At 35.7% G+C, this 26986-nt stretch overlaps 1 protein-coding gene across 1 annotated transcript in view; it reads right to left on the bottom strand.

Moving 5' to 3' along the window:
* Nucleotides 1–26986, bottom strand: part of GNAT3 (G protein subunit alpha transducin 3) — a 54566-nt gene that overhangs the window by 11533 nt on the left and 16047 nt on the right. Inside the window, exons 2-5 of the mRNA XM_038562445.1 lie at nt 18840–18882; nt 15873–16014; nt 8529–8686; nt 3088–3216 (exon numbers count right to left, since the gene is read on the bottom strand). Of these exons, the coding sequence (XP_038418373.1) occupies nt 3088–3216; nt 8529–8686; nt 15873–16014; nt 18840–18882 (472 nt within the window). The remainder of the gene's footprint in view (nt 1–3087; nt 3217–8528; nt 8687–15872; nt 16015–18839; nt 18883–26986) is intronic.

The raw sequence follows: 26986 nt of genomic DNA on the forward strand, positions 1-26986 counted from the left end.
TGCTTCAGAAAAAAGTATAGTTGCCTTTTTATATTTTGTGATAAAATTTAATATTTTCAAAACATCATTGCTTAACACTTGTGTTGAGAGAAATTCCCTGCATTTGAGTAATGTCCTCCATTTCCTTAGAGAAGATACCTTTTAATAGCACACCCTCTTGAATGAGAGGAAAAACAAAACCTATTAAAATAGCTAAAACCCTCTTTAATGAATGGCAAGGAGGTAGTAGTTGTATAGTATAGAAAATGTTATGTCAAAAGAAGTCCTAACTTGGCTTCACAATCCAGTTCACGAACATCTTCCATTTCAGCATTGATGCTGTCAGAGAGAATTAGCAAGACCTTTCCTACTCCTTCATAAGGGTCAGCAGCATTTGGAAGTAGCATAGACAATCACTTACCTATAGGACTTCAGACAGTGCCTCCAAAACCACAGAACTGCAGAAGGACAGGAAAATGTTGATGCACCAATGAGGGTTTAGAGGTATGATCAGAAGAGGCATATTATGAGGTAACATATCTTTATAATAATGTTTTATTTTTTTAATTAATGCGAATGGTTTATTCCACTCAGAAAATAATTTTTGAAACTTTATGAATATTATTTGGTCCTGGAGAAATAGATGTCCCAGGAAATGAATGTGACTTTCTGAGGTTTTGTGTGCTCATTGGCAGTCGTCATGTCCTCTGGTTTCAGAAGCACAGATGTGTGAAGGTACCAGAGCCCTGCCAACTTGGAGAGGTCTCCCTACCAGCTGTCCATTTTATCCCCTGTTCCCTCTTCTCTCTGAAGGAAGTTATGAATGACCAACAACATTGGAAGAAGCGCTCTACAAAGAAAGAATGCTCTCTTCTCCAATTTACCTCATAGCCCACAGCGATACGCAGTGTAAGAATGTGGTCTTTGAAGTTAGAAAGATGTGTTCTAGTCATATTTCTAGCACTTCTCTGTATGATCATGGGGAAATTTTTCACTTCATTTTAGCCTCCATCTTTTGACTCTTTATTCAACATAAGGGCAGCAGTGCTCTTATAAGGAATGTGTTATAAGGAGTGTGTAAGAATAGATTAGGTACAGTGATTGGCATAGCACATGTATCCATCCAGCAAGAACTGACTGTAAGCCTACCCTGCACTAGCCACCACGATAGTCACAGGAGGTGGTACTGTAAGTAGACACGGCCCCCACCCTCCAGGAGCTCAGAGCATATGTGACAGAAACAAACAAAAGAGCAAACAGATTTTTTGAAAGGCTATTTCATATATTAGTAAGTTTTTTTTAGAAAAGAACAAAATAGTGTGATATTTCAATGTTCTAAAGGCATTGGCTCACATTGACATGGCAGGTGAGAGCTGTTTGCACTTCTTCTCCATGCTGCATTTAGCGACATCACATTGCTAAATTGCAATTAGCCATTGTTAGCGTATTTGTACCAAGGGAATCTTCAATGACCACACATCAGGCTTTCCCTCCCCCCTGTCCCATAGAACCTATTGATAGGTTCACCAGCACACTACTGGGTATGGTAGTGACAAGTATATGCAAGGATGGTACACAGAATGATCAAGGCTGTATGAGGAAACAGGATCTCATTTGGGAACTTAATGGTAAGAAGGAGCCAATCCTTGCAGAGACCCAGGGGCAGAGCATTTTAGGCAAAGAGGACAGCAAGTGCAAAGGCCCTAAGGATTGGAATGTTCAAGGAACAGATAATTTATGAGAGTGACTATTTCTGAGAAGATACTAAATTGGTGTTGCGTAGACTGACTAGAGTTGTAACCTTCTAGGTATCCAGTATGTGATATTAATTTTAGTAACTGGTTTACCATCCAGACTGTTCCCAGACAGTCTAAAATCCAGAAAATTCCATTAGCTTGTGTAATGCTTGGACAGGCTTAGGAGGGACAGAGGGTCTGAGCAATTGGATTTGGCTTCCCATAGGAAAACCACTGAAACTGGATCAAAAACCAGGAGCCTGGAGAAAGCAGTTCCCAAGGAGGAACTGTGCGACAGCGATGACAGAATGGAAGACAAACTGCTGACGTTTGCCAAGAGTAGATGTTGTTCCCAATCTTGGCAGTTCCTTTATCCCGGTTTGATCTTTGACTCATCTGTCAGAAAATTAACTATTTGTAGACTTGAAATTCAGGTGTAAATTTTGAAGAGCTTTCTTTGATAGTAACTTGAAAACACCCTGGCTATCTATGTTAACATCTATTCTAATTAGATGTTACATCTCGCCAATTCTAATAATAAAAAAATTTTAAAGCTCTTATCCCACTGAGGTAAATTTTGCTTCACAATCGATACAGATAATTCATTTCACTTTTGTTCAGTTTTTCTACTTACTAAAATATTCCCATTTTGCATACATGGATGAGTTTATTAATTGCATTTTTATTAATTTTTTTCATTATTAAGTGATACATCGGGAACCTGATTGTAAATTTAATAGTCCATCTTATTCACAATCCACAGGGAAAGGCACTTAAGTGTTGTGACATTCTATAACACTATGGTTTGGATTTCCATTTCTTGGTATAGTGAATAAGTGGTTTTGCAATAGCATTTCTAGAAACGTCTTGTAATGTGACAGCAATAAAAATAGTGGACTCATTTTCTTACCCAAACCATGCTTATAAAATAGATCTTATTTCAGTAACTAGTATCACATTCAAATAATTCTCTCAATTATTTGCATTTTTTAAATGAAGGAAACGAATATTTCAGGCAAATGGGAGAGTTGAAGGGCAAAAGACATAGTAGCTGTGGCACCTGTTACTTAAATTTTATTTAAATATATTTTCTTTCTATTTTTTTTCATAGTAGGATATCAGTTTCAAAAGGGAAAATGAAATTTAGCGCCTACTTGGTCAAGACAGAAGCATTTTTCTTAGAGGAAGACATGCGGCTTAAGATGAGGGTTAGGGTGTTGGGCCACAGGAAAGCAGTAAGAGAGAGAGTGGTACTGAAGGTGAACCAGGCCTGGGAAGGATGCCCAAGCACTCACTCGGCTTGAAAGACCTTCCTCTGTGAAAAAAAATATTGAATATTTCTATTGATGGTTAGAAAAGACATGGTGCATACCTGAAATGCAAATCTTTAAAGGAGAATTGAGTTTCAATTATTCCAGTTGTTTTCACTCGAGAATGTAGGACATCTTGCTCATTGGGGACATATCCAGGAGCTGTGATTCTGTCTACATCATTAAGGTAGCTAATAAAACAACAAAAATAGCATGTGTTTTTAAAATTTATATTTGAGGACACCAGGATTCAGTACAAATGAATTTTTACTTCAGAGTCCATTAAAATGATCAAGTTGCAGACCGGTGCTTTTTAAATTCTGCTCATTAGAGCTTGGTGGGCGGATGTTGCAGAGTGCTAAGTGGCGCACGGCTGACCTGTGAAGGCCTCTTTTAAAGATTGCTAGATTGATGCTGCCTTGGCCTGGATTTTGTGAGGTGTATGAATTGATGGTGTATGGATATGTTTCAGAGAAAAGTTCTATCTTCAGGTTTTGATCATCCCCAAGAAACCTAAATACAAAAAACCCCGCAAGTGCTATCCTGTGATGCTACTCACTAGACTGTCCTAAAAATGCTATAGTTTGAATTCAAGCACTTTGAATTTTAAGAGAGTAAGTAGTTGCAATAATGTTGTTCTCCATAGATTGTCTAACTTAGGACTCTGGACCATTTGTTTTAAGTGCCGTGATTATATACAGTTAGTGCAATAAAAGAAAACCTTTTTGATTTTGTTGCCAATTCATAATGGAACCAACTCATGATACTGATAGGATGACCCCTCATGATTTGTGGCCCACATGATATCGGTGACCCCTCCAAGGGATGGAAGGCTGAACTAGACTTTGCATCCACCTCTAATACTTTCTCTTCCACCCGTGTGTCATTGTCCTTAACTCTTCCCTGGAGGACATATTAAAAGCCCTACTGTTGGGAAGCTGAATCCTGCCCTCTTTTTGCCCACAAGATCCTCGGGGTGCTGAGGAGGAGGATTAGGTCTGAGGAGACTGTTTGCTCTCTAAGAGTCTGTTGGATGAGAGGAAAGAAACTGTTCTCTGCCTCCTTCTTGAAACCAGATCATGTCTTTAAACTAAAACAAAGTATTTCATCGCTTTCAAAACAGTTGGCAACCAGTATTCTAGACTTTCAAAACTAAGGCTTTAGTAGCTTAGCAATATGGCTATTTCTGTGAAAATGCTAAATAGAGATAGTAAAAGCCTGGTAAGGTTTTTATGACAAAACTGGCCATGATGTTAAACTTAGTTTACATATGTGGCTAAATAGGAAGATCATGATGGGCAGACATCCATCCAGACAGAATTCCAAGGGCATAATCCAGCTAAATATTTTATTATTCAAAAGTTGCATTTTTCAGGGACAAAGTTAGAGTTGTTATGCATTAGCACCTCATACGATGCCTTAAAAAGCAAAGCTATTTTATCATTTAAAAAAAAATAAATTCGACAGCAATATGGATAATTTATTCTCAGAGGTTCTTTCTGATTTTGAGCCGAAACAAACTGAGTGAATACCCCAAAGGGATTTCGGCCAAATGACAAAAAGGCAATCACAGTTCAGAAACACATGTATGTGTGGTGTGAAAATTTATCACCATGCTTTATTCTAATAAAGCTGAATTTTTCTTAAAAGCAAGAGACAATCAAGATACAGATATATCAGAAGAAAATATTGGGAGATTTTTCCAAAATCTATTATTTTGTGAAGCCAGGTCCTTTGTGAATTCCCTGTTGACTAAGTCTGCACATATGGTAAAGCATACTGTTGGTCAGGTGGTTCATGCGGGAACAGCAACAACAAAAGCAAACCGTCAACCTAGCGACTAAATTCATTTTATGCTAGCTAAATGAATACTTGAAAAAGACGCATTTAATGTGCTTTCATTTGCATATACAAATGATTTCAAGCAAAGCAGAAGCATTAGCAGAGTGACAAATTTGCATTTAAGACACCTGTTTTGGGGACATCTGGGTGGGTCAGTGGTTGAGCTTCTGTCTTCAGAAGTGTGATCCTCAAGTCCTGGGATCGAGCCCCACATCTGGCTGCCTGAGGGGAGCCTGCTTCTCCCTCTGCCTGTGTCTCTGCCTCTCTCTGTGTCTCTCATGAATAAATAAATAAAATCTTGAAAATAACAAGACGCCTGTTTTTAATAAATATAAGATTTGAGTGCTCAGGCCTGTGGTCTAGAACTTAAACCAGAAGCCTGACATACATAAAACCACTTAAATCCCCCAAACCCCACCTGATTCTTTTTCCAATCATGAGCAAACAGTACTTTTTTTTTTTCTGGTAAAGTCTTTGTTAGATCTTAAGGCTTATAGAATTTAAATAGCACACTACATGGCCTCAATCAGTAAACCATGAAGTATTAATACAAATGTTTTCCCCGTTTGTCACTGTCATGACTTTTCCTTCCAGTTTGCTTGTACTGATGGGAGCAGGGAAGTGTTATGTTGCCAAGGACATTGCCTTCCCTAGGCTGATTAGGACTCACCTCTTTGTTAGCCTAAACTTGAAGGTGCTATAGGTTTGTGGGTTTTTTTTTTTAATATTTATGTATTTATTTGAGAGAGAGTGCATGTGCCTGAGTGAAGGTGGGGGGAGGGGCAGGGGTCAGGAAAGGCAGAGGCAGAAGCAGAGGGAGAGAGTCTTAAGCAGACTCCTGCTAAGCATGGAGCCTCACCAGGGCTTGGTCCCACATCCATAAGATCTTGACCTGACCCTGAGATCTAGACCTGAGTGGAAACCAAGAGTCAGAAGCTCAAGGGACTACACCACCCAGGTGCCCTGAGGGGGCTCTAGATTTAAAATAATAATAAATTTCCTATTTTGACTAAAAAAGAAAGAAAAGAAAAAGGGGAAAGGGAGAGAGAGGGAGGAGAGAAAGAGAGAGGAAGGAAAGAGGGAAAAGAGCTCATTACCTTATATAATACATATGAAGCAGACATGGATTCGATACCAATCTGATAGTGTATTTAGTTTTAAAATGTGAATGCAATGTGGTATTTGAAAAAAATATTAATTTTTGGAAGAAAGCAATAGCTTTCAGCTATTTTTATTTATGTTTTACTTAATCTTTCTTTCAAGGGCCTCTAAGGGCAGAATTAATTAATTAATTAATTAAATATTAACATAGTTAATATTTAAATTTGGGGGATTTTAAATGCAAATTTTCTTAGACATGGAAGTGGGAGTGAAGGTGAAGGGATGGTTTGGATTTCTTGTCCGACTGGTCAGCAAATCAATCGGGGTGTTGAAAACCATTATAATATAGGCAACGTTCACCGAATGAGTACAAATGTGTAATTGTGTTTAACTTGAACAGATAAGTGCTTACTATGAATCTATAACATGATAGTTCTGCTGTAAATTATGTATTTTGCACGTGAAAACAGAAAAACTGAAACTAAAGGTTAGAAAGACTGGAAAATACAATAAAAGATAATTTTATCTGCCCATTTTAACAATACAATACATAAATTTTTTGCTATTAAATAACAAAGTATTTGGTAAACATAATGATAGCATAATTGCAAACACACTTCTTATAATATTCAAATAGAAAAATAATGCTTAATCAATAATGCTTATCTAAAACTAAATATATTAATTGCAGCTATTGAAGGGGTTTGGGACAGCACACACCACTCTCTACTCCCCGCCATACCCCTGAATGTGCCACTTTGGCATGTGGATTATTTTGAGCTGAAAGCACTTGAGACTCTGCAGGCTCAAGAGAACTTTTGCCTCTTCCTTAACTACATAGAAGAATCTAAATTGAGAATCTTTGCCCTCAATTTAGCAGAGATACATTTTATCTGAGTGACCCATCTGTATGGTAGGGCAAACACCTAATTACCAAATATCTGCTCTTCTTATCACTCTCTGAAGTGTATTTCTTTGCTCTCAAGTCCCAGACCACTTCCCTCTTCTCTTTAGTTCAGAATAACATATAGACTTCATTTTGTCTGATTTTGAAACTTCCATGTCCATGTAGATTTCCTGTATGTACCTTATTAAATTTGATTTTCTCCTGTTAATCTGTCTCTTGCCAATTTGATTCTTAGGCCAACTAGAAGGACCTTGGAGGGGACAGGAATTCTCGGTCCCCAGCACTGTGTTATGCTTGCTTCGGCAGCACATTTACCAACATTATCCATTACTTTCTCCCTTCTTCCCTAGAATTTTGTTAAGCAACATTTTATGAGAATAATCCACAATTCACTTTCATATTGTGACTGCCCATATATAGATTTATATAGAAAAGCAGTGGTTTCTATATTACAGAGTTCTGTTAGTATTAAAATGTGGCTAGGTACTGGGACACATAAAACAGTTCTTGGGGTTTATGTAATTACATGATGCTATGCATTTTCTACTTCACCAAAGTGACAAGAGCAGGACTTTCCTCCAAGGGCTTTGGAATCTAAAATGAACATGGGTGAGTAATCACAAAAGACTGTTATTGTTGTTGTTGTTGTTGTTGTTGTTGTTGTTGTTGTTAGCTTTTCCTAAAATTTATATGGGTTGTTTTCTATCCATAATTCTTCCGACCATCATGATCAGAAATCTGAAGTATCGTAAAAGCTTCATTCTTCTGTCCTCATTTAATCTTTCATTTGCTTCATTTTTACCTTATTTTTTAAAGCACTACTAGCATGTTCCATTGGGAGTTCATCAAAAAGACTGTATTTATACCTTTTTAGACATTGGTATGCATGGACAGAAATACAGAATAAGTAAATTATATTTGCATACATGTGCACACACACTTGTAGGCATTTAACCACAGCATAGGCTAAAAATTGCTTACTAAGATAGAAATTTAAAATAATTTTGATAATGAAATTATACATATTGTCATAACCTTCTAATTTCTTTGTGGCTGGTTATTGCCAACTGGATGATATTAGCTGTGAAAATTATAACTTTCTTGAGACTCAAACAGAATTATACAATAAACAAGTGTTTTGGAAATCATTATTTTCTTCTAGAATTCTGTATCATATTCATCAAACCAATGGAACCAAAGAATGTGTGTAATTAATAAAATTATTTTAGAAGATGATGATCAGTAATATGAATAGAAGTGAAATGAATAGCCCCAAACCTCAGTATGCATGTCACCAATCTGCGTTTATATTGAGCACAGTACACAGTGATTAATTCTTTTCAGTTGGGAGAAAATATTTGCAAAATATGGGTCTTCTTAGGCAAATAACTTCAAAATTAGTTATTTTAAATGCTCCTCTCCTTAGATTTTTAAATCTCATGCTGTTTTCTTAATCTTCATTTCTCTTCAATTACTTTTTATTTTATTTTTTATTTTATTTTATTTTATTTTTTTTTTACTTTTTATTTTAGTTTAACATATTGTAAAGCTGTTTTATTTCCTCATTTGTGATTACAAATGCAGAATATGAAAAATTAGAACTGTTAATTTAAAATGTTTCAACTATAATTCTTGTCAAATGCATTCACTTACTAAGCTGCTGAGTCGTTGAGGTGATATTCAGATGCCCTTTCAAAGCAGGCCTGAACTCCTGGGTCTCTCCAGAGTCGTTTTATTACCTCGGCCAGTTCTGGTGTCATGCCTCCATCTTCCAGAGTGTTTGCCATCACACAGAGTTGCTGTTGGTCTTCCTATAGCAATGTTTTTGTGAAAATGATAAAAATGTGTTGTTATTTGGAATCACATTTCTCTTTTTTAAATAGAGCATTTCAATTTTATTATTTTTATCTTACTCCTTTAGATAATAATTTTGTTGAACATCTATTCAATGTATCTTAAGGTTGATGGAATCTTAAGTTTCCTTATAATGCCTGGGTAGAGTTCTCCATAGCAAAAACTGTGTAACATTATATGGTGAAATTAGGATATTTTTATATATATCATTAACTTCTGAAATATTGATATCAAAAGGGTTAATAGTTTAATGTAAATCCATTGAGATCTTAGGGAGTCAAAATGCAGAGATAAAAGGGTAATGAATCTGAACTAATCTGATACTTCATCTTCCTTTCATCACAGCCATATATTTTCCAGGATATAAAAATATCATGCAAGAATTAGAGTTAAAATGGAAAATAGAATTCAATATTCTTTGCCATCGTGTATCTTTTGCAATCCCATAAATAAGAAATGATGAGCACTTTAATCCTCACACAGGTTTTAGATACCTGTCTAGGTGTTGTTGATTACATGCCTTTGGTGCTAATCAATAAGGCAGAGGAGAAAATTAGGAAAATAGAAGAATGGCACCTGGGCGGGTCAGTCCGTTTAGCAGCCAACCCTTGATTTTGGCTCTGGTTATAATCTCATGGTTGTGAGATCAAGTTCTGAGTCAGGCTCTGCACTCAGCACAGAGTGTGCTTGAAATCCTCTCCCTCTCCCTCTGCCCACTCCCCACTCATGTGCGTGCATGTGCTCTCTCTCAATAAATAAATAAAATCTTCAAAAAAGGAAGTACAGAAGGGAAGGAAGAAAAGAAAAAAATGAAAAAAAAAAGCAAAAAAGAAAGAATGTTAGTCCTTATGGGATATTTAGAGGTGACAAGGGCCGAAGAAAATAACATTTTATCAAGTAAATTATATACCCCATGGTTTATTTAAACGAATAATACCATTTATGACTGAAAAAAAATTAAGTATTTGAGTCCCAGAGTAATTAAATTATTGCTCATGATGCTAAACTAGGCAAATGATGTCTGGGTTCAAATTCTGGTTGTCAGACTTCAAAGCTCATACTCTTTTTAGTACATAGTATTATAATAACAGCTTATAAGACAGTGCCTGTAATATCTCACAAAATCCTCACAACACTAGTCACATAGATGCTATATTTTCTCCATTTTAAAAATGAATCTAAAACTAGGAGGTTAATTTGCCAAACCAAGAAAGACAAGGAACATCAGAAGAGTCAAACCCAAACTACTTTGTGCAATGGTAGGTGGCTCCCAGTGAAGAATGGACAATGAGAACTTGCTGCTTTTCTGATACAATTTGATTTATCATTTTAAAATAGTAATAATGGGGGCAGCCCAGGTGGCTCAGCAGTTTAGTGCCACCTTCAGCCCAGGGCGTGATTCTGGAGACCCGGGATCGAGTCCCACGTCGGGCTCCCTGCGTGGAACCTGCTTCTTCCTCTGCCTGTGTCTCTGCCTCTCTCTCTCTCTCTCTCTCTCTGTCTCTCATGAATAAATAATCTTTTTAAAAATAGTAATAATGATGTATTTCACCATTTTTTCACCATTTTATTAAAAATCTGTTATTTTCATTAAAAATGAAAGGTATGTCTCTTATTGTCAAAGAAAGGCTCTGTTATGACAAAACCTTATTGCATCTGCCTTCACATTCAAATGTTATTGCTAACCCAAACAGATCAGATGACTATCAAGCCAGAAATTGTAAATGGCCGAAAACTTAGAACTGACCCCATTTTAATATATTGGCACAGCATAGATTTTTAAGTCCTTCTTTCCAATAAGTTGGATATGAGCGAGCACTACAAATCCAGTGAAATATGACCCAGCCAGTTTAGCTGGCATCATCCCATTTGCCTCTTTGCACTGTTAAGGTGCCATTTAGGACAAAGGATGCAATGAAATAGCTGCTCAAACTAGTTTTTCCCTAAAGGGACAAACTGACATGCTTTATTAGTATACCTTTACAAACCAAACTAATTTCTAATGAACTCTTTCATTAAAAAAATTATCCAATTTCAATCTACACTTTATTTGAGTAGTAACCATGAAAATAGTTTCATATTGAACATGTAAATGTCAGTCCTACTACTTCCCCCCCCCCGCCCCAGGGCAGGCCAGCCTATCAGTTTGGTTTTTGTCTTTAAGACCTTTTATTTTTTAGCTTATTGCTTTCATTGGTAGAGCCAGTGGCTGGGATTTTCAAACTAGGCTGTGCATTATAAGCATGTGGGGTTCTACTACAATTATTAAAAGGCTGGCATGGTAATTTAAAGAATCTAAATTCATGTGTTTCAGGAATTGGGCCCCAAATCACATTTGAATTTTTTAAATATATAATACCAAAATTAACCAGTAATATGAAAAGTTGTTCTACATAAACAGCCAAAGTGATGGAAAACTGAACTCCTACTGATAATCTTACTCCCATATTTTAAAAACTCCGGTAGTTTCCCATCATACTCAAAACCCAAATCCCATGCCATGGCTCACAAGGTTCTACATATTTTAATCCATGTATTCCTTTTCACCTTTCCTTCTCATTCCTTCCCCATTTTTCCCTCCCCTCACAATTTGTCTCTCTTTCCTCAAGATGCACAGACTTCTTATTGTTCCTTAAACTCACCAAACCCCCATTTGAGAGCATTTGAATGACTCTTACTCCAAGTCTTCCCTGTGGCTCATTTCCTACTTCATTTAGCTTCTTCTAAAATATCACCCCTCAAGAATGCCTTCCAGGGCCATCCTTTGTTCCACTCTTTCCTTACTTTATAGCCTCCTGCCCTCCTTGATTTTTCCTCATAGCACTTATTTCTACCCATATAGTGCATTTTTTTTATTTTGTATTTTTTATATTAGACTATAAGCACATGCAGGTGACAGGTTTTTGTTGTTGTTCTGTTCATTTCTACATCCTCAAGACTGGTAGCAGAATCTAACATATAGTATATGTCCCAGAAATACTGTAGAACAAATGAATCAATAAAATGAATTTGGCGTATTAGCTCAGACCTCACTTTCTTGAGAAACTTAAAAGATTCTCCAATAATTTCCTACATTTTTCAAATAGCTCCAAAGAGGTTTGAGTGGCATCCTGAAGAAATGTTATTTCCTTGTGACATATTTGGAAAAGCTTGGGAATTACGATGATTCTGAAATTGTTCATTCTATCAAGGTTGTGTAGCTCTGGAACAATGTTGCATAGAAACCGAAATATATATTCTCTACTAGTTTCCCAGACTTCCTCACCAGTATTAGGTGATGATCCTAGAACATTGTGGAACTCATTCTAAACCCTTGGTCGTATTTTCAAAGATTGCAGGAAAAAATATATCAAGGAAGGGAGACATATGACAACCTTGTAATCTTGGGAAATGTCAGGTTAAGAAATGCCAGGTTTTTGTCTCTACAAGACTGTCAGAGCCTTTGAGTACTGCCATTTGCCAATTTCCAATAAGTTGTTGTTATATGTATTCAAACTTGATCATAGAACTTTTATCCTAAAACATCTCGTGAAACAGCGTTCATTGGTTCATATTAGAGGCTTCACTTTGTAAAACGCTGTCCCAAGCAAGGATGGTCACAACACCCGAATCATGTGATAAAGTTACAACATGTTGGTCTAGTGGTTGTTTGAGATGCTCTAAGATAGAATAGAATAATATTCAGAGAGGATAAGTTGGAATTTACTAAATGCCTGTATTGTATTCCCCTCTAGTTTTCCACTTCCCCCCTTTATATGTTCTATATTTAGGAAATCAGTCTGCCAAGTATTAAACCAAAGCAAGAACAAGCCCTCCTTAGCTGCCTTCACCTTCAGCTACAGATCTTATTTCTCTCCTACTCCTCACCAATAGGTGCTAACAATGTCTTTAAACCTTGTTCACATATTTTCTTCTCACTTCTCAGCATACTTCATTGGATTCTGCATCCACAACTCTTCCTTTTGTTGTTTTTTTTTTTTTTTTAATTTTCTTTTCACAACTCTTCTAAAGCCTGTCTCATGATATTCCCCAGTGTTCTCTATATTATTAAATCCAATAGACTTTAAATATACTTCTTTCCTGACTTCTCAAGACCTTTCAGCTTAGATAATTTCCCTTTGGAAACTTTGTATTGAATTCTGTGATTCCACATAAATTTGGTTTTCCTCTTACTAGTCTATCATCTCCAAACTTCCCTCTTCCTCCCAAATGACCAGAATATGTTACTTTTTCAACACGAGCACCTAACTTGCTACTCTTCTTTATGCCCTCATCTTTTCTTTTGAAGCAGTTGACCTCTTCCATCCCATCTGTTTCTGTAATATAAATTATACACCATAGTGTAATGCCAATACTACTGAGGTTTAGATCTCTCATCAGATTATCTTGTTTGAATTTGAAAGGCACATTTTCAACCACTTACACATGTGGGTATGTTATAGAACTTACAAACTCAACATTTCCTAAGACATACTAGTTCTGCCCCCATTTTCACTGGTGATAGTATTTCCTTTCTCAGTAATTCTTTTCATAAGTGAGGATTTGGTTTCCCATCCAGCTGTGCTGCACTTCTGAAATAGGTGATGCTTTGTAATTAATTACTTGTTCAGCATCAGACTTCTTTCTCTTAAGGGCAGATACTGTTTCTATTTTATTTACTGCTGATTTCTCAGTGTCCAAGCAAGTGTCTGCCATATAAATAATAGTTTGATGAAATATAATTTATTCAAATGATGTTAGATGTATAGACTTTAATACATAAATTTAATGAGCTTGCATTCAGAGTGCTATTGGAAAATATATATACTCAATATTTCCTAGGCTCTTATTGTACTTTGTTTTTAAGTGGATTTCCTATATTTCTGTTCAATTCTGTAATAGTCCTTGAAACTCGGTGAAAAAAGCACTAACGTTTTGTGGATGTAGAAACCCAAATGTAGAGAGATTAAGTAACATCAAAATTTACAGAACAGGTAACCAATAAAGCTTATGGAAATTTTCCTTTAGGACTCTTCCTCTCTGAATGTTGATAAAACAAAGGGTAATGTAAAAATATATAAATTGTATAAATAGCTAAATTGAAAGCTATAGTACAGCTGAACTCTGAAAGCCACACACACATGGGTAAGATGTTTAGCAATTCATCTGTTTAAACCGTGTAAACCAGGTATAAAGTATATTAATCTTAAAATCAAGTACTAAAGAAGATCACTGAAACTATTATAGTTTTCAACAACTGAAATCAAAATTTGAATTATGCAGTACCTGCCAACTGTGATGTTTAACACTTGAGGGCATAGGTCCTCCTGAGACGTCATATCAATCGTTCAGTATTGCATGAATTACACTGTTGCTACCATTTAATGTACAGTTTGAATAACTTGCATTTATTTTAATTTTCAGTCAACATAATGGCAGCAATCTACAGAGTCTATATTATTTTCACTTTGCCTGCATGCAGATCATTAAGATGTTAACCAGTTAAGGATTAACAATCATTCCTGATCATTAAATATTTTTACAAAAATTCTTGCATAGGGAAAAGCACTCTAATGGAAGCCAGTAGAAGCGGGTTTTGACTAAAGCACTAGCTATGCAATGCAGGCCACATTGCTAATCCTCTTTGATGTTTATTTTCCACACCTTTATTCTATTTTATTTTTTAAAAGATTTTATTTATTTATTCATGGGAGACTCACAGAGAGAAGCAGAGACACAGGCAGAGGGAGGAGCAGGCTCCATGCAGGGAGCCCGATGTGGGATTTGCTCCCAGGACCCCAGGATCACACCCTGAGTCACCTAGGCCTCCCTATTTTCCACACCTTAAAATATGGGGTTTATACCTGGTGGTTTCTGAAGAGCCAATTTAAAATCTCAGAGCCTTAGGAACAGCCAGGGTCAGAGTGATAACCAACTACCCTTAAGTAAAAAGGGGAATCACTAAGTCATGGAATGGTAAAGAATGCCGTGAGAGGGAAACTGTAATCTAAAAAAGTAGGTGACTTACTGGAGCCACGTTTGAGGAAAGGTAAAATTGGAAGGAGATCCTCATGGAACTCCTGACTCTGCTTATAAACGATCTGCCCTAAGGACATAGAATTTCTGTGTTCTTTGTTGGAAAATGACAGATGAGGATTGACCATTTCCTTTAAAATGAACAGCTTGAAAGAGGTATTTTTCTTTTCATCCTAATGGCTTCCAATGGTAATGTACATAGTCTAATCTCAAACTCCTGGGGGGGTAGGAAGAGACAAGTACACATATCACATTCTTCTCTAAACATGCTGTTCCTCTTTTTTTTATTGTTAGTGTAACAAGGTATCTAGGAGTTATATTGGGAGCAGTTCAGTTGATGTCATCTGGAGGCAACCAGCTGCTCCACGACAGAACAAATGGAAATGAGTATTTTCCTGTTGATTGTACACCATTACTCCTTTTTGGGGTGTGGTTAACTATTGTTCTTTGGAGAATACTAAATGCTTCATTTGTCAACTAAAATAGTTCTATATGTTTGCACATAAACTCTTTTAAACTAAGTGGGTTTTTAATGTGTTTTAACATAAAATATATTACAAAATATAAAATAGGATGAAACTGTTTAGATATACCTTATAAACATAACTGACTAGTTGAGTATATTATACAAACATCTTACTTAATCACACAATTTCGAGTTGTTTTAAAAAATTAACATAAAAGAATCATTTCGTTGCCCCACATTGTCTTTGTAGTTATTGTTGAGCAATAATGATAATTATGTTATAAATATAACTATAATGTTTACTCCATGAATGACTCATAATTAAACTAAGAAAATAAGTGTAGATTTATTGCAGTTTGAGTTAATGGAATGAACTCTTATATTTAGTAAATGTTATCAATCTTTTTCTCTAATACAACGTATTATTTGATACTAGGTTCGATTCCTAGAAAAATAGTTAATGCTAAATAAGATAATAGAACACACTCTAAAAGCTTCATTTAAAGAGAAAAAGGAATCTTACATGAAACAGAATTAAAATTCCCAAAATTCATATTTTATACTTTTAAATTTTTGTTAGATTAGTCCTACAAATTTAGTTCTATTGTTTTATGGCTGAAACTCCATTGTAGGACTACAACTGTCATTATTCGCATACTTACTGCACTTCTGGGATTTACATAATCAATCCCAAGGGTAGTCATGGCTTTCACAATAGCTAGAATGGATTGCAATGTATTACTGTAAATAACTGCTTTGAACTCCATGCATTCTTGCTCACTGTAACCATTCTTATGGATGATCCTATAATTTAAACATGAAAAGCTTTTGTGAGTTGAGCAATTTTTTTTTTTATAATATTAAAACATCAATAATAATTTGCTGAAATAAAATTACAGTATGTATTTGCTACAAAAAATATTGTCCATATGTCTATGTTAAATCTGAACAATTTTATGCCTTTGAATTTTTATTATCATCATTGGGATTTAATACAGTATATTCTTTCTGAGCTCCTCGTGCTAAATATAAAAAAGGACTTTGAATTTACCCTAGATAAACCAGTATTTAAAATGAGTAAATCATGAGAACCTTACTTAGAAAGCTTACTTGTTTTCAAAAGAAAAATTTCCAGATTCCCCGCACAAAGATACATACAGAGTTCTGAAATGTCTTTATAACGTGATTTCTAGAGGAAGCAAAGCAATTTAGCAGAACATTCATTTCTTTTCCTATCACTTAAAACACACTGGAAAATAGGAGTGCCGGCTTTCTATATATAGCATTAACAAAGGCATTTTTTTTAATGTAGGCAATTACCTGCTGTTAAATCCCTTGTCAGTTTTCCATCTGTGTACGTGCCACTAGTTCTCAAAGTATAAATGCTCGACATTTTATTTGACTGAACTCATCTTTTCCTTCCACTCGATAGGAACACAAACTTTTACGTATAGTTTTGGAGTAATAGATTAAAATAGATTTACTTTCAAAAGCTAAAATCTCTGCATATGCTGATTACTTTTTTACATCTGTCATATAGTATGTTCTTGCTCCTTTCTGTTGTTAGTTGTTGTTTTTGAAGTGCTACAGGTACATTGGGTATCATTTTGGATGTCATATTCTGAAGCAGTTGTGTTTTATCTATACAGAGACGCTTTATCATAAGTGGAAAAAGAATAGAAGTGCCCTGCAAGATACTAAAACTTTGAAATACAAGAATTTCTGCAGTGAGAAGAGTTGAAGCAGCCTCTGTATCCAATATTTATTGTTTTTGGTATTTAATTACCAGTAATTACAGTATCTCTATTTTAAACATGGCATGTTTATCTTGCTGTATTAAACAAGTAACTTCAATAAATAAATAGATAATTAGAGATTGTAGAAAAATAAAGTAAAATGTCTTTGTGGATAGATCAAGAATAAGTTCATTAAAAAAATCTCAGTCCTTTCTCAAAAACTGAAACTGGGAAATTATTTTAATTTCATTAAAATGGCAAGTACAACTAAACTTGGGGGCATTTAGGATTTCTTTCTGGAACAAATTCTGATTTCTATCTTTTCATCATAGGATAAGGAAACATCACAAAGCAAAATGACAAAATGGTGTTTAATTTACTTTTAAAAAAATCCAGCTGTAGTGAGACTTTAAGCAGCATTGTTTGTCTAGGGACTGCATAAATACATTTCAGTGAGATAGAGCTTTCTACTTGCAAGTTGATTCCTAAATCTGTTTAAATTAATGGGCTTTTACTGGGCATTTTCTGTAACATACTGAATTATGTGTGAAAAGAATGAGCGAATTATACTTTCTCTCCTCCCCAAGAACTTATAGACTGGATCTCCACTGTAGCCCCTAGACGTTATACAGTAGCCACTAGATGTTAATTAAAATTAAATTCCTCATTTACCCCAGCCACATTTCAAATGCTTAATGGCCACATACGACTAGGAGCTGCTGTCTTAGAGAGTGCAGATAGAGAATCTTTCTGTCATCACAAAATATTCTATTAATACCAGAAAGGAAGAACATAAAATCAATTTTTGTGCATTGTGATAGTACATAGCAACCATGTCTGCATGTGATGCAATAAAGTAGAGAAGAAAGAGTGGTAAACTTTATTGGGAATATGTGTAAGGGGTCACAGGAGACTGCCTGGGAGCAGTGATGATCAGCTGAGCTTTCAAGGAGAAGTAGTTACTTCCAGATAGTGAAAACGAAGAACATTCTAGGCAGAAGGATCAGTATGACCAAGTAGATGATTACAATTGTCAAGCTTTGGTGTGTGCCAAGCACTGTTTTAAGTGCTTCATATGTCTTCTCCTTTCTTGCACTAAGTCCTTTAAAGGAGGTAAGATTCTTGCCTACATTTTACAGGAAAATAATGGAGGCATAGGTAAAGGCAGGAAGCCCCCCAACTCATTCAGTTAGTACGTGGTACAGTTGGGCAAGGAACGCAGTCTGATTGGGGAGCCTGCGACCTTAGCCACCTAGCTGTACTGACTTGGGTAGTTCACAGAACTGTGTGAGTTCAGCATTTCTGGTGTAGAAGCAGGAAGGGGGATGTCGTGGGATGTTAGGAGGAAGAGAGCTTAAGAGCTGGATTCTGAAGTGTCTTCTGTATCCTTCAAGGAGCTTGTACTTAATAGTTCATGAAGAGTACAATTCAGGAAAGAGATATAATTTTCTTTTTAACAAAACTGGTTGATGTTGGTGTGGTTACTGTGGTGAAAGAAAAAAGAAGGAAGAAGAAAGTGCTTTGCAGGTTAAAAATATTGTTTCCTCCTAAATTCAAATGGATCATTGATTGACATATTTTGAAATGTTTATGGCTTGTGGCCACATTACCAAAACCCTATATTATACCCAGATTAATATATTTAAAATATGACTGCTTTTAGTATTCATCTTGTCGAGAAGCAGAGTTTAAGAGAGTGGAGATTGCAATATTACACACCAGTTGTGCTCTTTGTTAAAGGAGGGAGGGATACTTGCACAGGAATTGTGCCAGCTCTGCCACTACTTGGATGCACAGATTATCAATCAAATTTTCCATAAGCATTTATTTTCGGACTGCTCAAGTACACGGATAGACCTCAAATATCAAACATTTTAAATAGTCTATACCTACTTCATTTGTTTAACGATTGTGCTTTTTCCAGATTCCCCTGCACCTGCAACAGAAAGATGGGACTGTTATAAATTGCTAAATTCATATAGATAATAAAACCTTGATTATCACTTTATTGAGGGTAAATCTTGAACAGAGAGCTCTCCTATATAAAGAAGGAAAATAATCTCTGTCAAGTCTTGAAAGATATTAGCTGCCTACTTTCTAGGATACCCGAAGAAAATAAAACCCCTGTATATTGATGTTAAATCCAGATATAGGTCTGACTTCAAGGTAAAGGGTATCTTCTAAAACAAGAAATGTACACTCTCAGGAAAAAAATATATTACTGCATTTGAACATAATTTGGAAAGCTCGTGTCTCCTGGGTTTGCACCCCAAGGAAAGTAGTCCCAACTTTACAGTCTCTAGGTAGCTCTAAGTCTCCCAGAATGTTTCCTCATGTATCCTATTAGATTAAATAGCAATAAAAAAGGAACACTAGAAAGTTGTCTTTTATTCCCAGAGCATTTTGAAGCCTATTCCAATTGAAGAATAGACTCTTGTCTTTAATACTGTGTTTACCTTGGTACACAATGTTTTTTCTTCTGTTTATATAAAGGGAAATTAATAAGATAAACAACACTAAACAAACCTAAAGAGGCTGCAGATAACAATGACCGGTGAGCATCTGAAAATGGATTACACATTCCAGAGGGAGGAGCATGGGGGGGAGGGTGATAATACCATAGAGAACCAGTTGCATTTACCTCGAGCATTTATTTTAGTTGATATACAATATACAACTTAATTTTGGTATGTTTGGCAAACATTGTATACAGAGGTACAAAATTCACATGATTTATAAAATATAAAAGATGAAACTGATGAAAAAAATCCGTTTCCAGCTATGTCGCAAGGCCTTTTGAGCATATTTCTTGAGTCTCCTGTGCCATTAATGAGTGTTTACTTGTGAAAAGAAACCCAAGAAGTACTGAATTGAAGTGACTTGGGTTTGAGGGTTTGGTTCTGTCCCCGTGTGTGCATGCCTGTGAGCTTTGTGATCTCTTTGGTAAGTTCTTAAGGCCTTACCTATAAACCAAGAATATTTACTTCACAAGATTATTGAAGACTATAATGCCATAATAAGCACAAACTTATTTGCCAGCTACCATGCAAGATAAAATATAAAGCAATGTACTTAAGAATCCACGTATGTCAGAAACTCTGCGGTACTTTGTAAAGAGAACAGTGTAAAGAAACCCTACATGTATTAAATAAATGATGTTGAATCAACTGGCTGTTCATGTGGAAAGACAGCATTGACTTTTACATGACAATAATCCAAAAATTATTTTGAATTGATTCATAAACATGTATCTGTTTGTGTGTGTACTAAAGCTATACAAGTTCTAGAGCAATACATAGATTAAAAATCTTTGCAAGCTAGAAGTAACCAAAATGTTCTTAGGTAACACAAAAACAAACAAACAAAACAACAAAGACTTAAAAATTGATAAATTGGACTTGCTCAATATTAAAAATGTTTGCTTTCCAAAAGACACTGTCAAGCAAATGAAATGACAAGCTACTGACTAGGAGGGAACCTTCACAGCAAGTCTGTCAGGCAAAGGGCAGGTACGTAGATTTATAAAAACTATTGTAAGTTATAATGAGAAGACATATATATCCAATAAAATTAGGCACAAAATTTGAACTGATGTTTTTTAAAACAAGATATTTGTGACCAATAATCTTGTAAAAAGATGCTCCATGTTAGTAATCAAGAATGGCACCCTAGAGAGATAGCATTCCATATCCAGTAAAATTGGCTACAATTAAAAGATTCACAATACCATGTATTGACAAGGATGTGGAGCAATTGGGAGACTCTAATTTGCTGGTAGAAAAGAACAAAGTATATCCACTCCGGAAAACAACTGGCGGCTCCTGATATGTTGAGTATAAACCTATCATATGATCCACTCATTACCCTCTTAGGCATTTACTCCAAATAAAAGAAAATGTACATCCTCACAAGGATTTGCACGTGAATGTTCATATTTGATGAACTTTATTTGATAGCCCCAGAGCAGTAATACCCAACTGCCCATTAACAGGGACAATAAACAAAACGTAGCATCTCTTAATGAAATCCTACAAGCACTAAAAAGGAATACACTCATGACTCATGCAACAACACTAATAAACTTAAAATAACGATGCTGCATGAAGGAAGCAAGGCGCAAAAGAGTGTGTTGATCCCATATATTCCATAGTATATTTGTTTCATTATATAACTCTAGAAAGTACAAACCAGGGCACCTGGGTGGCTCAGTTGGTTAAGTGTCTGGCTTTGGCTCAGGTCATATTCCAGGGTCCTGGGACTAAGTCCCACATCAGGCTCCCCACTCAGCAGGGAGTCTGCTTCTCTGCCCTTCTCCCCCGCTCGTGATCTTTCTCTCTCTCTCTCAAATAGATAAATACAATTTTAAAAACATAAAAAAAGTACAAACCAAGCGCAGTGACAGAATGCAGATCCGTTCTTCCTACTCACGGGAGAGGAGAAAGGCAAGGATTGCAGAGGCACAGGAGGAAACTCTGAGCGTGACAAAAGCGTCCAGTATCTTTAGTCATGGTAAAAACGATTTCATGGGTGTGTACATCTATCAAAACTCACTAAATTGTACTCTTTCAGGATCTGCAATTTATTATATGTAGATTTTTATCTCAATAATCTTGTTTAAAAAACATACATCCTCAGCAACTTAAAAATGATTGTACCGTAGGTCATTATCAGGAAGACTACAGAGAATAAAACACCTATGATTTTTAAGGTCCAATATTCTCATAATATCTTAATATATGTGTGTTTTATAAAGTAGGATATTACATACTTATATGTAATATGTAATATTTATGTATTTTGAACAGTAGGATAAATGCAATGGGACTCAGGAGTATTCATATGAGTGTTTATTAAAATGATGATGGCCCGCCTGGGTGGCTCAGTGGTTGAGCATCTGCCTTCGGCCCAGGGCATGATCCTGGGGTCCCGGGATCGAGACCCACGTTGGGCTCCCTGCATGGAGCCTGCTTCTTCCTCTGCCTGTGTCTCTGCCTCTCTCGCTCTCTCTATGTGTCTCTCATGAATAAGTAAATAAAATCTTTAAAAAACAAATGATGACTAGTGTAAGGATGGCTGCCATATGAGGAGTCTAAAATGGATATATCTCTTGAGAGTGAAAATGATGGGAGAATTTGGTTAAAATTACTGCAGCATGTAGGGCATACTGTATAGAGTATAAAATATATAAAGACATATTTTTTAGTGTATTTATCTATGAATCCTAGACATACGAAGCGGGAGGTGGGGAAGGAGCAAATTTAGGCAGCCACTAGAACTTGGAATGTTCTGATTTTACAGATGGGAGAAAAGCAGAGAGTCACCAAGAATTGGCAAAGCCTGATAATACAAATTTCGTAAAACTTTTAGATAAAATCACCAATAAATCTTGAAAGCATTGGGGAATATTCAGTATTTTGTAATTGATATGATCATATTTTTTTTTATAATTATCCTCAGTTTACAACTAACTCTTATCCAAGGAAATATGACATTAAAATAAGATAATGACCAAAGATCTGAACTAAAATACCAATGAGTAGATTTGTTAGTTTTCTCATCCTAATTTCTGTATCTTTAAGAGAAGCAAGAGGCTTGATATACTACTGGTAGCTCCAAAAATTGGGTCACGGGACACATACGAAATCTCAGTGCGCCTGTTAATTTTGGACAGGTTTCAAAGTAGCACAGCTAAGGCAGTTTTAAAATTTCCCAGGAAAAATCCAAACTCAGGATTTGGATTTTATTATGCTACTAAACGTCTATCCCTCACCAGCATGGCAGTCAACTGCCTTGTTTTACCTGTTTTTATGTAAACAAAACTAATAGGACTTTTGATAACTCTGAATCTCAGAATTTTATTTAAACTTATAGCAAAATATATATTGAATTGGAGGACCTTGACTTGCCTGGTTAGATTTTTAACTCCACTGTCAGCTACTTTATTCTAATTTCCCTACTCGACTTTTTCCTAGCACTTACCATATTCTACAAATTGACAAATTCCTCACATGCCATTTTAATTTTTTTTTTTTGTCTGTCCTTCCAACACTGTGAGGTACACTGCACAAGGGCAAGGGTCTCTGTTTTGTCCACTGATGAATCTAAAACACCTAGAAGAGTGTCTAATCCTAGAATTCCAATGAAATAAATGAATTCTTTAAGTTCATACTTAAAAAATAAAATTTTGCCCTTTGTATTGGATATTACACTTTTTATCTTGAAAACTTTCTGCCTGATTGGCACTATTTTCTTCAGCTGTGATAAACAAATATATCTACACCTAAATTTAATCCTACTTCACAGCAAATAGGTATTGTCTCAAGCTTATCAAAATATATCTAGTTCCTACAGTTATCTGAAACAGCGGGCCACCTCATAGCAAGGATATCAGAGTGGTAAAGCTACGGAAAATGAGATTTCATTGCCTGGTGAGGATGTATGGATTCTTCATCCTGAGGACCCAACAGCAGACTTCTCTTCATGCCTTTATACTACTGTGGTCTACACCGCACAGCATAAAATTTGACAAATGCAAAATCAACCACAGCAATTTGCTAATCTTTCTTTATAGACTTGTAACCAAACATGAACTGACAGTTGGCGCAAAACCATCCCAATTAATAGAGACTGCTATGTCCAAGGGTAAAACTTTTGAGGATAAAATAAAAATCTAAAATATCACCTCACCTATTTTCAGAAGACAAGTGGCTGTATTATTTTGCATGACTAAGCATGCTTGTTTGCAAGAGTAGTAAGAGCAAATCAACGAGCTCTGTATAATATTTTGGTTTGCTGGCTTCAGAAAATTGGCTATTTTGCTCCAGGTTGTGCCTCATTTTAGGGGAAAAAAGTTACCTAGCAATATTATAAAACTGTTCTTGGTAATATTGTTTTAAACTCTCTACAGTAGATGTGGACATTAGAAATTATAGCGTCATCCTATTTGGGTGACAGATTTGGAGAATATCTCACTTCTCCAAATTTATATGTATATGTATATGCATAATTTTGCTATATGGAAAATTGTAGAATCATAAGGATGTGGGAGGACAGCCAATGGGCTCAATAGGAACCCCACTGCTTGTTCATGCGGATGTATTTAGTGTTATATTTTGATCAATCAGAATGGAAGTATTGGGTGGGGGGGGGAACTTTGGTGAAAATCTGAGACTGAGAAAAGGAACTCATCCTGACTATTATATTTAATTGGTAATTATACTGATAACACTAAGATCGGGCAAGTTGCCAAATTATTTCTGAGTCTAGAGGGTATCTTATAAAATGATTATAGGTTAGCTGATCATTCATGACCTTTCTTGGGTAAGCAGAATACTGTAATGTTTACAAAATAGTATGTTTTAGAAACTACATATGAAATATGAATATTTTCCTTGGAAGACTTTAGAGAAGCTATCTGGATCATTCTTTGCTCTTTGTATGACTTTAGTCTTCTATATGAAGGTCCAGTATAGTCCGCTATAGTGTTAACAGGAAAACTCTTGAAGAAAAGTCAATCTCTCCAAAATCCTATTCATTATTTGAAACTCTATTAGAAAGTTATATCAGAAGTAAATTAGCAAGTCCCATTCTCACAATGATTCTAGGTCATAGTTCACAATAACCATTCCATTCTTGTACAATGAGATCATGTTACAGAGTCAAATATAGACATCAAAACAGCATGTTCACATAGGCTGAGGGTGTCCTGAAATAATCTCTTCCTTCCAAACCGGTCATCACTAAAATTATTTTCTGGGTCAAGGGGTACTAAAGGAATTTTATTTATTGGAAGTGGATAATGTTTCAAATAATTAAATATTCAGGTTGGTGCTTCCTATTTTAATACTCAAATTATTCCTAAGAATTAAATATTTTATTTCACATTTTTATTTACAAATATTAAAGACAATTCTAAAGCTACTTGACATTTATGGTTGTAACTGAACTTCAACTGGACACACTCCCAGGCTTGATTATTCATTTGCTAAGAGGCAAAGTGAGAATAAACACTTATCCTGCATAAGATTGTTTTGTAGGTGGTTTTAAAAATCACATAATTGTACAGTAGAATACAAACTCAGAAATCAACCAACTATGCATATCTCTTCATTCTATGCATGAGAAAAATGGGTCTAGGAGAAATTGTGATACTCACCTAAAGTCCCACATCTACCTCAAAACAGAGAAACTATGTCTTCTGACACCCATATTAATGCTGTAAGTTTGATTTATTAAAAAAAAGTCCTTATGATGTCAATATCAAAATTATTTCATCACATAAATTATTTAATTCCTTCATTACAAATTAATATGAAGGCAGTGTACTTGCCATAGATATCGGTGTGCAGTGTCTGCCTGCCATCCATTTATAGACTGTAGGCATGGAAGGTTTTTAGGGTAGCCCTTTTGAACCAACTTAATTTTATTGCACTGACTATTCCTCTTTCTTACAGAGCAGTGACAAAATTATCTGTCTCTTCCTCATGACAACCCTTCAAATCGGCTAGACCGACGGTAGGAAAACGTGATAGGCATACTCACATTTTGGAATTAAACAAATGTGGGCTTGCAATTATTTTTGACTTTGGATATCTTGGTCAAATTTAATCAGAGAGTCTGTTTCTTCTTTTATAAAATGGGGCTATTAATATCTACCGCTTAGGGTTGGGCAGGTTAAATTACAGATAGAAATCCCCAGGACATACTTTAACTTATGGTGAGTTCTCGGCATTTTCTCTTAATTGAAGCATGCTCTATCTCTTTTCTAAGAGAATTTGCAAGTTTAATATGTTCTGGTCCTTCAATCCCTTCTTGTGGAACAAGATATTTAAACCCCTTACACTCGACACTGGACTCCACGTGAAAGCCAGTGTCCTGAAACAATGGTACTGAAAATTGTGCCATACATATCAGGAGATTTATCAACAATACTGACATTCTGATGTAGTAGGATAGGAATGCAACCTAGGCTGGCCTTGCTCTTGGTACTTGTTTTTAAATAGAACACTTAATGCAGACCATGATTCATTTGCCACTGCCATTGTCTTCCTCCTCCTCTTCTTCTTTTTCTTCTTCCTTCTTTCTTCTTTCTCTTTTCTTCTTCAATTTTATCATATCCTCTACCTATATTGAGTTTGGAATATTTAAAAATTTTCTACTTTGATTCCACATCACCTCTTAGCAAACAGATTATTTCACATACTATGCGTGTATAATCTTTTTTTAAACCTCGGCTGAAGATCTCTGTTTAAATTCCATTTTGTTGGGGCACCTGGGGGGCTCATGGTTGTCTGCCTTTGGCTCAGATTGTGATCCCGTGGTCCCAGGATCGAGTCCCCCATCCGGCTCCCCACAGGGAGCCTGCTTCTCCCTCTGCCTATGTCTCTGTCTCTCTCTCTGTGTCTCATGAATAAATAAATAAAATCTTTTTAAAAAAAGTAAATTCCATTTTGTTTATTTGGATCAATCATTTCTGATGGTTAAAGTCAGTCAGAACTTTGACTTTGTTTGTCACTATATGTTGCCAAACTCTGAATCTTATTTGAGTATGAAATGGTGCCTATCCACTTTCACCCAAACACCTGGTAAGAGCATTGAATAGGAAAGGGTGAGGGGCAGGAAACTGGGTCAAGTCCCTGAATCATCATTAGCCCTTGTTCACTGTTTGTGGTCAACAATGTAGTCAACTGGCTTACAGTATGAACTATGACAACCCCTGAACGTTATTGTACATATTGCTTATCTGGTTAAGGGAACTGCCTTTATAGCTTGTTTGATAAGAGTTTTATCAGATATGGATGAAAGAAATTTATTATTTGCTTTTGGTTACTTCAAACATAACTATAACGATTTTTCTCCTTTAATGTGGTAATGTAGTAATGTAGTGAATGATATTAATATTCCAGTGCTATTTTAACCATGCATTTTTAGGATAACTGCCCCCTAAAAGAAGATACACTTGATATACTTTCTTCCTCCCCTTCTTCTTCTTCTTCTTCTTCTTCTTCTTCTTCTTCTTCTTCTTCTTCTTCTTCTTCTTC

The sequence above is a fragment of the Canis lupus genome, chromosome 18 (assembly GCF_011100685.1).
Source record: "Canis lupus familiaris isolate Mischka breed German Shepherd chromosome 18, alternate assembly UU_Cfam_GSD_1.0, whole genome shotgun sequence".
NCBI classification, from domain to species: Eukaryota; Metazoa; Chordata; class Mammalia; order Carnivora; family Canidae; genus Canis; species Canis lupus.